At 33.8% G+C, this 13,788-nt stretch overlaps 1 protein-coding gene across 1 annotated transcript; it reads right to left on the bottom strand.

The window, feature by feature from the left end:
• Positions 1 to 5,396: 5,396 nt before the first annotated feature.
• LOC119828856 lies at positions 5,397 to 13,244 on the bottom strand. Its single transcript, XM_038351181.1, has 13 exons — positions 13,229 to 13,244; positions 12,034 to 12,231; positions 11,689 to 11,892; positions 11,272 to 11,398; positions 10,786 to 10,967; positions 10,472 to 10,579; positions 10,078 to 10,210; positions 8,404 to 8,570; positions 7,678 to 7,881; positions 7,148 to 7,274; positions 6,620 to 6,801; positions 5,954 to 6,061; positions 5,397 to 5,533 (listed from the first exon to the last, which is right to left on the bottom strand). The coding sequence occupies exons 1-13, from the start codon at positions 13,242 to 13,244 to the stop codon at positions 5,397 to 5,399; spliced, it is 1,893 nt and encodes a 630-aa protein (XP_038207109.1).
• Between the last annotated feature and the right edge of the window lie 544 nt (positions 13,245 to 13,788).

The raw sequence follows: 13,788 nt of genomic DNA, 5'->3' as shown, positions 1-13,788 counted from the left end.
ATTTCAAGCATTGTAAGTAATATTACACAATTTGCAAGCCGAACAAAAAGCGATGAAACTTTTATATTGTGTAGACCGGATGCGCGCAGCTTTGTCTAGCTTTAGAAATAAAAGATTGTTCCAATAAATGTGGAGACAGTTCGGATTGCAATAAATCGTGGGTGGACAAGGAAATGTGTGGAGTAGTTTAGAATTTTTATTCTTTTAAGTTTCACGTTTGATAATTTACACCAGAACAATCAAATTATTTGTTAGTATGTACTAAGTGTGTACTGTGTTTTTCAAGTTATCTTTTACTAAGATCTTAAAATATTTCCTTTGAATGCGGCTAAATGGTCCGCATATTATGAACAGCTTGCCCGACTTTTAATACGAAACGATAAACTTCACTTAAGTATTACATAATCTTCTTTCAAAAGGCACCTTTCTTTTATAAAATTATCATCAATTACGTACATAACCAATAAGTGTAGGTGATAGAATAAAATTATTGACTTCAAACTGTATTCTTAAGACATTTTTATAAAAAATTATCTCCATTTTATCATTTCGCAATATTCATTAAAAATGCAGTCCAATGAGCAATTCTACATATTTCGTATTCCAGCACGTAACGCACGGAAGACGTTTATAATTTCATAATATTAAAATGTTTCGCATTGATCCGTCCAACAATAACAACAATTACAACAATGGGTGTATATAACAATGATTCTATGGCAAACATGTGAAATGTCATCGGCACCGGCGCTTTAGAAACGACGTAACTACCAAATTATTGCTACAGTATATACAACTTTAATCTCATGGCATAGAGGCTATTTTCGTGGTGCTGGATGAGATTATTGCACGCTCTTTCAAGTTCAGGTGTTAAAAATTTTTAGTTGGCAAAGTACTATTGTGATATACAATGCGAGCTAAGGATGGGCGATTGTAGGCATTGTGGCGGGTGTGCGTGGACAATGGGGGATCAACTTTTGGAATTTTTGGACAATTTTTGGCTTTTCGCAACGGGTTGCACCTTGATGGCAGGGCCGGAGTTTGGCCATTGCTGTCAGTAAGCTTATTAGGCTGTATTATTAGTAATTTTGAGTTATATTATTTAAATGAAAGCTTTTGTTTATATTATTGTTTAATTTTCATATTATCTGTAGTCTCTATTTAATATCGGTATACTATAAACTCTCTATGCAATAAAATGGATTTTTGATTTGACTTTTGATTTTTTGTTTTAAATTTGGCGTATGCTTTCGGATTAATAAAAAAAGTTAATTCCAGTTTACCAATATATCCATTTCATTTTCTTCTATAAAATTTTTACCCATATTATGTTAAAATTTTCAACCGACGTCCCAAAAACGAAGGAGGGCGTCAATTACATTCAGTTTTCGACCGATTGTCATGACTCCTTTTTGTGTTTAATTGGAAATTGTTGTCATTTAAAAATTTCGGAGTGGCACCTGCCCCTAGGGTCGTCGATGGTCCTTTCTGTACAAAGAATTATTCACAAAATTGTTGATCCAGTCCGTCCCTGCGCAAATTAGCGAGCCACCGGGGTGGCATACTTTCGGAGACTACTTGTCGCCGCACAAAGGGACGGCCACTAAACGGGGCCAGCGCGAGAAATGGGACATCGCTCGCAATTCTAAGCATTATGTCGAAACAATTATTTTTGGAACACCTTTATATTATTGAAATAAATTTTAGTATGAGGTACGCAAGTGAAACGATATTTTCAAATTATTTATAAGCATTTTTTTTGCTTACTAGGAGTGTTCCAATCACCAAATAGTTTTAAGATAATCATTTAAAGATTAAATACTTATATTAATTTGAATTTGACATTCTATCAAATTATACATTTTTAATGTTTATTAGATTTGTTTGTTTTTGTTATTCATATGTTAAACTTTGTTATACTCTGATTTCAAAAAAGGAAGTTATCAATTAGATGTGTGTATACATAATATTGTCAGGATTGCACAATTTTTTAATGTGGTAGTTGACAGCATCTGAATACGTGTGCCAGATTCTATAAGCGTTTCTCCGAGCACATGTTAAAAACTTCAATTCTAATTGAAATTACTTTTGTCTATTTATTTGAATTTAAATTTCACATCCACATTTTATAATAAATTTACTTATAACTATTCTATTATGAATATAATTAAAACTCATATTTACAATTGTATACATTAACATTATTTTACTGTGTTGGTTATGCTCCAACATAGGGATCAGGACAAGTGTTACCAAAATTGGTTAAGTAGTTATTGAGTCAGAGACCTTCATACAATTACATGGAAAACAGCGTAGCAGCGGTTTCCACAGCTTGTCAAACGACTGATCCATTAAAGTCTACTTGTTGAGTTATTATAACCATAAATTCATATTATATTTCACACAAATAAATGTTAAGTACATAACAATAGAAATTACATTAAATTTTTAGTTTTATATTTTTTTCTATTCTTTCAAAATGAATCAATAAAAATTACGTTTATTTAATTTGTCAGAGTCGTGTAAGTTACAAGTGCCAGGTACCACATTGATCTTGAGGTAGCTATATTTAAACCATGTTTAAATAAAATAGTGAATGAATCCGCACGGTCTGTGTCTTATCTTTACTAGATCGAGCTTTGTCCACAGGATTACCGAAACTAGCATCAGCCCCAGCTTTTGCTGCTCATTCACAAATATTTATAAATCTCTAAGCCCACTGAAACGCCGCGGCTTCATTCATACTCGCTTTTGTTAAATTCGGACGTCCAGCCATTGTATTTCATTCACAAATAAATGTTATACGCAGAAAGTCATTGTATATGGTTTTATTTTAAAATTTTCTACGTAATATTTGGTGGGATGTATGCTAGAGTACTTGTGCCTTGAGAAGCTTTGTTTAGACCGCCTGGTTGTATGCATATTTCAATGAGCTAGACAAAACGTATTGTGTGATTAAGTTTGTGAATAATTTTCCAGGTTTATTTCTACCAACATTTTAAAGTTCTGTCTTAGAATACAAATCACAACTCCTCCAAAATGGTAAAGGAAGAACATTATGGTGAAATGGTACGTCGTGATGTCTTTCAGATGATGGCTTTGTCGACGTTTTTAAGAGTTATCGTATGATGCTAATTATGATAGTCATTTAAATTGGCCACTCTAACATATCTGTTCTCAAACTGTTTGTGTATCGACAGCAATTGCATAAATAGCTTTTACATAGTGACATTTAATATCCTTATTTGTTAGGAGAAATCATTTTATATAACATTTTTTACATTTATATATCATAATATTTTGGAAGAATTTGAGAGCAACTGTAGGATAGATAAATTTTCTTATAAGAGAATATGTTTAATACTTTATTTGTTAAAGGATTTTTAAATAATTTAATCAGCTACTTCGATTTTTTCTTACTATTAATTTTAGTCTTAAATAAATTAAAATCAGAAAGCATTAAAACATTAATGTTATATATCTAAATAGATTGACCATTCACACGTTATCTGCAAAGGCTATACGAAGTATGAACAGTAGTTCATTTTAAATTAACAAGTATACAATATAACCCATTCAAGTATATAAAATACACTTAATATATTTCAATACGCGTACCAATAATACGTTTTATATCCCTTCATTTCAATAGTATTCAATTCAAAACACAGTCATTTCCACTCAAGTTCATCTCTTACATCTCATTCAAATTAGATATATCATTAATATACAATACACCTACATGGTCTTTTATTTGTAATCCACATTCATAGCACACCTTACTAAGCCGGAAAGATCAACAATTGACTTATATAGTAGGTAGTAATACTTTGTTAAAACCGCCGTGGATCTTATGGTTCGCTTCGAACATTGCGAATGGCTTAGATAAGATGTGAACGAACGGGCGAAACGCTTATTTTATACATATAGTATGGGTTGGTTGGTTGGTAATAGATTTATTTTTATATACACATAGCCCATACGTTGCTTGATTGGTTGGTAATGGATAGGTGGTAATTTTGTTGGATTTTTTTTAATTACACTGATATGAAGTTTGTGTATACATTACACACATGGATTAGAAATTTGGGAAAATTACACAAACATGTTTGTGTTTAACACCTTAACTTATAAGTATAAGAAGAATACTATGAAAACTTTAAAATAACGTACATTACCTTCATATTATACAAACAAAAAAACTGACCTCCTCTGTCTATACAGTTTTTTAAGGTTCATAAAGAAAACCTTTATTTATGTCGTATTTTCTGGCTCTACAAGAGTTTCTTTTCATTTACTCTTCTCAATTCCGTACAAACCAGGTAAATCACATCAACGTTTGGACGTTTCAAACGCTAGCGCACAAACCGCCTAACCCCCAACAAAGCCCAGTGATGTTACCGGCAGACAGTATGGCACTGAGATTAACATTGATGAAGCATTTCATTAAGCGGCCGGTCATTGTGCGTTTTTCGTACGGATTGTTGTGTGAAACCGCCTTAAGTGGGATCAGCTACGTCCAGGAACGCTACTGATCATTGTGTTTATGAATGAAATGTATTCTGTTTTATATGCTAGGTATTGAAAAAGTATGAATGAATATTCTTGGGTTGCCTAGTAGAGATCGCTACCTAGCGATAAGGCCGTTTTTTTGCTAATTATTTAAAGATTTTTGATCGCCTATATATTATTTGTTTTTGTAAATTTGTGTCAAGTAGGAAGTTTTTGTAAATAGTTAGGTTAGGTGTTTTGAGGGTAAGCAAATTGCTCATTATGAAGGCGCAAATCACTGAACAAGAACTAGGTACCCTTAATATTTACTTAGGGAACTAATGAAAATTTTGTTTCATCTAAATAGAAATTGAATTATTGTCATTGCTTCTAGTAGGTATTTTACCCCAGAACAAAACGCTTCAAACATAAGTTTTCATATTTTTTGTATGTATGACCCAATTCCCATTGTGTTATTATTTTATAATTAAAAATATTAACCATACTTTGTGATTTATTTATGATTGTTCCCTTGAGCGTAAAATCATATTAGGATGATATTGAGTCATCACAATGTCACATTACACATGAGTTGCCCCGAGAATCGAATCCCGGCTTATCTGATGCCTGCTGCGTCCAATTAACCCGTGGGAGCTTCCATTTTCATAACTAGTGAATATTTCTATCGAACTTACTGGAAACACTATAATATATAATATATACAAGAATATAAAACTAAATATTATTAAAAAAGACGATTTAAAATTGTAAGACTCGCAAAACCTACGTTTTTGCAAGCGAAGTCGCGGGCGGAAAACTAGTTATAAATAAAACCAAGAACGTCGAATGTAACACACTTTATTTATCAACCTTTTCCAACACACAGCTATTTGAGTGTGAAATTTCTAGTTGATTATTGGCTGAATCGGGCTGACCTTAGTTACCGAGAGACAGTTGATTCCCCTCTGCATCCTGAAGTAACCCTCCTCACCCCACTTCCCTCCCCACGAATTCTTTATTATCCAGAAAGGAATGCCGTTTTCTAAAAATACGTATTAAAATCAGCCCATATATTTTCTAATCTTATATATAAAAATCAATTGTTGTTCGTTAGTCTCGCTAAAACTCGAGAGTGGCTGGGCCGATTTTGATGATGTTGGTTTTGATGCATTCATAATAGTCCAGGGAAGGTTAAAAAGGTAAAAACGGATAAATGTTTCGAAAAAAGTTCAATGGCATTGCGAAGTTCATCGGGTCAGGTAGTTTGTAATAAAAAATTCAGTTCACAGTGTATTTATCTAAGTCTATGGTCTTATCTATGACAGGATTGTTTTTATTTATTATATTAAAGCAAGAAAAAGGTGTCCATCTGTATCTAAGAGGTCGCCACTGCCCATAAAGACTAGTCTGTTGGTGTTGAAGCCACTTCTATTTTTATGTCAAAAATCGTATAATAAATTACCTGTTCCATACCCAACCAGAAGAACAGCATGGTTAACAATGTCGGACGTGCATTGGGAATCGCTGACGATGCCTGATTTATACCAGTTCAAAGCTGTTCCATCCACGCCTAGGAGTAATAAATAAACTATTCTGTCAGTCATTTTTACATTACTACTAATATAAATGCGAAAGTAACATTGCTGTCTGTATTTTCTTCACGCCTAAACCAGAGAACCGATTTAGATAAAATGTGGTATCAAGATAGATAAGTTTTCCTTTGACCATGCGGGCAAAGCCGCAGGCAGAAAGCTAGTAAGAAATAAATAGACTACTTAAAGTTACAAAATCTGATTTTATAAATTTATATTCAACAGTTTTTAAAACACTGGTCTTACTATTGATCTTTGTATTTAACTTAATGTTATTTTCATCAGACTTATATTATAAATGTGAAAGTTTGTTGGTTTCAATGTTTGTCCGTCAATCACGCTGAAACTACTGAACGGATTCGGATGAAATTTAGTATACAGACAGGGTACGAGGTGCTTTTTATCCCGATTTAATGCTCCCTTGGGATAAAACAAGAATCTGGATAACCGGGCGGAACCAGGACGAGCGTCTAGTTACAAATAAATTCATTGTTCATTTATTAGACTATATTACTAGATATTTGAAAAGCCTTTACCAATAGTTGCTGGTCCATGCTCATAGAGGAATTTCTTCAATTTCTCCTCATCATTATCCAACTTCAAACTTCTGCAACCTTGGATTGCCACTCTGATCTTCCCTTTATCGTATTGGCACTGACCATTCTTTGCTTCATACGGATAGTCTTCCTCTGACATTGCCCCATTTTCAATAAAATATCTTAAATAAGATGAAGCAAATAGTTCATCAAATTAATACATTTTTATAGGTCTTTTCTCTATACATAAACTTTTTTATAAGTTTTATATCTGTAATCTTATATCCTACTCATATTATAATGTGAAAGTTTGTAAGTATTCATGGATGGATGCATGGATGGTTTGTTACTCTTTCACACGAAAACAGCTTATGGTATCTGTATGAAATTGAGTACAGAGATACTTTTCTTTGGGTACCACGCGAGTGACGCCGCAGGTCACAGCTAGTACTTGTGTATATCAACTACTTTTTACACTGTCATCATTATATGATGAAAGGCAAGAAGTTATAAATAATTCGGACTTACATGAATGGATTTGCTAAGCGATTGGTGCCGTCGCATCCAGAAGACCTCGTGTCGCAATCCACAAGCTGCTGCTCCGATACCTCTTGAGTTTTATTCTTCACGATCGCGTACTGACTCTCCACAGCACCTGCGATTATCTGATTATACTGATTCTGGGTTACGTAATGGCTTTATACAATTTGACGACACTATCGTATTCTCTACCACTAATGGAAAAAGTTTTATGGAAATTTGGTAATTAAATATAGTACTATGTTTATAATGTATGTATTTAAAAAAATACTTTGTGTCCATGAGTATTTTTTCGCTAAGGTTTGCTTAGGACTAAATGCAGTTGAAACCTAATGCACGAAAATATTAATAAAAAATCGAGCAAGTACGAATTGGACTCGCGATATTTAAAGGAGTCCATACAAAAAAGGTAGAGCAACTACAAAAAAAATTGGTCATCCATCCAATGTATAACCGCGCCAACCGTTGCTGAACCTAATTTTTTCACCAAAACAGAATCAACTAATTTAACTACCTACCTGAAGCCCCAAATGCCCAACAGGATCCACATCTTCCCTGATTCTTCACCCTGCTGACCACGTTCTTGGTCCTCCAGTCGAAGGCATCCGGCGCGTCAGACAGGGTCAGAGCTATTTCACAGTTCACATCACGTAACTCTCCTTTCAAACCAGTATGATATCTCAGAAACTCATCTTTGGTGAGGTCGGAAAATTCTGTTATGCCTGTTGGGAAATTATTCATAAAATTACAATGGATACATCCTTAGAATAATAGAACTTCTCATTGTAATGAAATACATTACAATGAGAATGTAAGTCCCCTAGCAAATTGTCTTTACGTTTCATAGAAGTATAACTATCCAAAAAGATATTCAATAAATTCTTATCTCAATATTTGTATGTGGTAGTCGAGCACGCTTCGGCAGGAATTGGGCCAGCTCGCACCGGGGAAGTACCACACACCCAAAGAAGACCGGCGTGAAATAGAATTCTGCTGTGTTTCGTTCGGTGAGTGGGGGAGCCGGAGGCCCATGTCCTTCACTTCGCCTTTCCAGTCCTTTCCTTAATTCATCTCGCCGATCCTTTCTTAATCCCTTCCCAATTTAAAGTCGGCAATTCATTTGTAGAGGCGTAAGGTCTGCAATGGACCTTATGTCTCTCCAAATGTTCATGGGCGGTGGTAGCGCTTACCATCAGGCGTACAACCAGCTCCACTGCCGACTGTGACATAAAAAAATTCTTTACCGTACACCGCGTCGCCTCCTTTATTCATCTCGTTAATTTCCTTTAGGTTCTGCTTGAAAACCAGAAACCGTAATTCCTCTTCAATCACAGTATCATACTGTTTATTATGTTTAGCTTTGAATTCAGCAAAATGGCGATCAGCTTCCTCCATCTTATAAACATTGTGGCTCAGTACGACCAAGCAATTTACTAACAAGACTGCAATCGCACCCAACATTATCGTGTCTATGATTTTTCACTGATAATTTATGCTTTTTATAGCTTTTTTATTATAATGTTCGTTAAAATTCTTCTAATATTCTCGCATTTCTTACAAAATTATTTACATCGGTATTCATTTTTAACCGATTTCCAAAAGGAAGAGGTTCTATTGCATGTTCATCGATATGATAGTAAATAATTTTATTTTAATTCCGTAACTTATGTATTTAACTATCATAAAGTTTATTTTTAACCATGAAGTGATTGCTGTACCCAGATGAGATGAGATGAGACCTCGTGGAAAGTTTTGACTTTCGATGAGTTGGAATAAATGGGACAGACAATGGCATGGAATTATGTATAAAATTCGTATGAGTAGTGTTGGACAGAGCATTAAAATACAGGTTTCTATGTTCGACAATCGACCGCCATATTGAACAAAAAAAGGTAAATCGTGAGCTAACCACAGATACCAAATAATAGATTTAATTTTTTGTTGTCGATGATGCGCGAACTTCGTTTTACACACGAAGAAGTAGACAAATATTTGTAGGTTAGGTAATTTTAAGTAACAATAAATACATACATACCTTATCAGTACATACGTTGAAACACTTACATTTTGTGTTCGGATTACAGCAATAATACTAATACTAATTTCATTCTGACAAACCTTTATTTATAATTAATTAGCTTTTACTCGCGGATTCGCACGCGTTTTTTCTGAGAAGTTTAATAGATGTTATTATACATAAAAACCTTCCTCTTGAATCACTCTACCTATTTAAAAACCCCATCAATATCCGTTGTGCTGTTTTAAAGGTCTAAGTATCCATACATACATACATAGGGACAGACGCGGGTAGCGACTTTGCTTTATACTATATAGTGACTCATTAATTGTGGGTCGGTATATAATTTTTATGAAAGCTCCGATAATGCAATATTATTTACTACTGTAATGCCATCATATGTATATACTAACAGACTATAGAATAATAAGAAAGATAAACGTTCTAAATTCGATTGTATTGTGTTATTGTTAAAATAAACTATTTATAAACGAGTATTAACTTCGATTCTACCTTTAAAATTTACCTCGATAAATTTCCTACATTTTATTAGCAGGTTGTATATCTCAAAAATGGTAACTTAACGTGAGCAAAATGATTTGAGTTTTAAAAGCGTTTCACCACCCCAATTTTCATCGCACACAAATTTCACAACTTCTGCATGTGTTCAATTTTTATGTCATCGTCGGGATTGGAGCTGGTGGGTCGCCTGAGGGTAAGCGCTACCACCGCCCATGAACATTTGGAGAGGCGTAAAGTCGATTGTAGACCAACAGCTCACGGGCGCATAAATAAAACAGAAGCAGAATTTAGCAAACTTTATTTGACAACAAATTCCACTCATAAAGCTATAGCCTTTTATTTCTTCTTCTACACCTGCTAAGTATAATAAGTCTTCTACTTGATTATCGGTTGTATGGGGTTTTCGATGGCTAGCAAGAGACAGTTGACTCCTCTCTGCACCCTGAAGTAGCCCTGTTCCCCCCACTTATTCCCCCATGAGTTCTTTATTATCCAGAAAGGAATGCCATTCTCTAAAATAGGAATTTTATAACATTATTGTTATCTATATCTTAAATAGTTCTGTGTTAAATAAAACTTCTAACACAAAAAAAACAATGATTTGAATAAATTTGCTATCAAGATAATTATTATGATCACTTAGTATAAAATCTATATAATTTATGCTTGCTATTTACTACTAATACGCCTTTAAGATAAATGTATTGATTAACTTATAAATATATCCTGTTTTACCAGTAATATTAACTTTATTATAGGTATATTATCCGTACCTGTTCCATAGCCAACTAAGAGTACAGCATGATTAATAATTTTCGAATTACATTGGGATTTGTTGATGATGCCCGATTCATAGTAGCTCAAAGCTGTTGCGTCTACGGCTAGTGGTAAAAATATATTATTTTATATAATAAAATAATTTACTTAGATATTTCATTAAATTATTAAAATCTAAATTTTCTTACAACTTTACTAATTAACAAAACAATTATTTAACGTTTATCTTCATTTCATCAATATCTATTAATTAAGCTTTGAATTTACCCCAAAAGGCATTTCAAAAGTCTCTAATGCGATTAAATCTTACCTATTGTTGCTGGTCCATGCTCATAGAGGAATTTCTTCAGTTTCACTTCATCCCCATTCAGGTTCAGACTCCTGCAGCCCTGCACTCTCACTCTGACTTTGCTTCCGTCGTATTTGCATTTACCATCCCTTGCTTTATACGGATAATCTTCTTCTGACATTGCACCATTTTTAATAAAATATCTGAAACGAGCAACACATTCCCTTTTGACCATTACCTACACTTTTGTTTACCCGATGCATAAACTTGTAGGGATACAAAACAAAAACGACTTTGTAAAGTAAGTTGATAGAAAACACTTTTGGGCAATACAAATTTATGATGAATTGGGCAAAACATTGCAAAAACTATGTGTTTTACTAGAAGATATATTACACAAGAAACTTTGTACCAAACTGGTTATTTTTAAACTTTAATTACATTTAACACCGTCAGTATTTCTGAACACAAAATGGGAAACTTTAAGGTTAAATAATTCAGACATACATGAATGGATTGGACAAGTAGGCAGTTCCGTCGCATCCAGAAGACCTCGTGTCGCAATCCACAAGCTGCTGCTCTGATACCTCTTGAGTTTTATTCTTCATGATCGCGTACTGACTCTCCACAGCACCTGGTTAAGGTTTTTATTCTTGGAAATAACCCATACTTAATAACATTATTATGATGGAAGTAATCCATAATTAATAACGTTATTATGATGGAAGTAACCCATACTTAATAACATTATTATGACGATGATCTAATAGTATCCGTGACTGTATTAGTAGAATTCTATTGTTTTGAGGAATTTTAGTCTACAGATATTACTCAGTTTGTTTCTTATCGACAATGCATATTTGCTTACAAAATTATAAGAAACGAACCAAATCACGAACAAAAAATCTGACCACCTCAACCTACCTGAAGCCCCAAATGCCCAACAGGATCCACAACGTCCTTGATCCTTCACCCTGCTGACTACGTTTTTGGACCTCCAGTCGAAGGCGTCCGGCGCGTCAGACAGGGACAGAGTAATTTCACAGTTCACATCACGTAATCCTCCTTTTAAACCAGTACGGTGTCTCAGAAACTCCTCTTTGGTGAGGTCGGTAAATTCCGTTATGCCTGTTGAAAAACTATTTTGTATACACTTTTAAGTTTCTTTTAGCATTAATTTAAATAACCCATATTACTGTTATTAGTTACTTGCCCTTTCGATTCGTAGATGTGAAAATAACAAAATAAATATATAAAATGATTATTTACCATACACAGCATCGCCTGCTTTATTCAACTCATTTATTTCTCTTAGGTTCTGCTTGAAAACCAGATACCTCATTTCCTCTTCAATTACTGTGTCGTACTGTTTATTATGTTTCGCTTTAAACTCAGCAAAATGGCGATTAGTTTCCTCCATTTTATAAACATTTTGGCTCTGTACGAGCAGGCAATTTACTAACCAGACTGCAATTACAATAAACATCATAGTTTCTATGATTTTTTGGTAGTAAAATCAATGCCTTTTGTACTATTTTAAATATGGTCGTAAAAATACTTCTAATATTCTCGCATTTCTCATAAAATAATTAAAATTGTCGATACATTGGTATTCATTGATACATTTTTGTCTTATCAATAGATATTACGTTGGAATACTTACATTTTATGTTCGGATTACAACTGCATAGTAACAAAGAAACAACTTGCAGAATTATAGTTAGGTAACCGAATATAATGTCCTAATAAATTTTCCTTCTTCTATAATTAATTCTTGTTAGTAAAGTATTGCATTTAGGGTAAGATTAACATACTTTCGCACTTATTTACCATCTTCAATTATAAATCCAAAGTTTAATTTTACACGATGAAAAGGTATAAATGAATACAAATCTATTCATTACAGTCGCCATTATCACAAGAATCGTTCAAAGAATACCTCTGTGAATTTCATTTGATATTTCCATTAAATTTCAATTCCCGAACTCATCTCGGCCACAATGAGAGATCGCACAATGGCCGCTCTGAATGCCGTTACTTCTATATTTTATAATTGTTTGTCTCTTAAAATGGGCCTCTATCACTCCGGATACATTGATATTACTTGCTAGTGCTAATTTATTAGAATTGATTTCAGTGCCATTGTAGCAATGCCTAAAAGACTCGTAGCTATTGAGACGAAAAGAGGTTACAGTAAATATTACGAGTGGAAGACAAAATAACCAACCAACTAGAAAAAATTGTGTACAATATTGCGGAGTAGGAGAAATTAGAGGACAGCGACAAATTCACTTCCTTGCGGAGTGGGTGCTTATGGGCGGTGTGGCGGGTTTTTTTTTTTCATGTTGCTAGCCAATACCATAAAAAATACTTTATAACCAGCCAATTAAAACTCGCCTGTAAAGAAAACAATTCACTTAAATATGTTTACCAACATTTTTCCTACATCATTTGACAAACTGACCGAATACTTCTTCCATTTTAAACCTGTTTTTAAATCTAACCTCAAATTCGTTCAGCTTTAGATGGTTTGCATGTTATTGACAAAACGACGCTATTTTTCTTTCGTCCCACAACAATAGAAAAAATAGCTACAAATGCGAGGCTTTAAAACTGTTAAATATGAACCATGAATGGAAGCGTCCCATACAATTAATATTGTCCAGACACTCTGGAACCATCGAACAAATGGCTCTAGAGGCATTATTTATTCCGTCGTGTGTTCGATATTAAATGCCAGCGATAGCGCATTGTTGAAAGATGGAGTTTGTAGAAATTTATATCCTGTACACAAAGGGATGCTAAAAAAACTATGAATGACAAACGTTTCGGAGAAATATTTTACGTATCATGCTCTTGTAAGGTGGCTAGGGATGTAATTTGATAACGCGTGGTTAACCAGCTCTTCTCATTTGGTTAAAAGTGTTAAGTCACTTAGTTAACGGTTATCTAATTGAAATTGTATGTATAGTACTCATGGTTTGGAGATTAACCAAAACTAATACTGGGTTAATATAAACTGAA

This window comes from Zerene cesonia, chromosome 1, assembly GCF_012273895.1.
Source record: "Zerene cesonia ecotype Mississippi chromosome 1, Zerene_cesonia_1.1, whole genome shotgun sequence".
NCBI lineage: Eukaryota > Metazoa > Arthropoda > Insecta > Lepidoptera > Pieridae > Zerene > Zerene cesonia.
Note: the sequence above shows the minus strand (reverse complement) of the source record. Positions and strands in the feature narration are given on the sequence as shown.

What these genes read in the sequence shown, in the direction of transcription:
- LOC119828856 (XM_038351181.1), bottom strand. An exon ending in TTGGGCATTTGGGGCTTCAG is followed by an intron (nt 11,399 to 11,688) that starts GTAGGTTGAGGT and finishes AACCTTAACCAG; the next exon opens with GTGCTGTGGAGAGTCAGTAC. An exon ending in CGCTTAGCAAATCCATTCAT is followed by an intron (nt 6,802 to 7,147) that starts GTAAGTCCGAAT and finishes ATCTTATTTAAG; the next exon opens with ATATTTTATTGAAAATGGGG.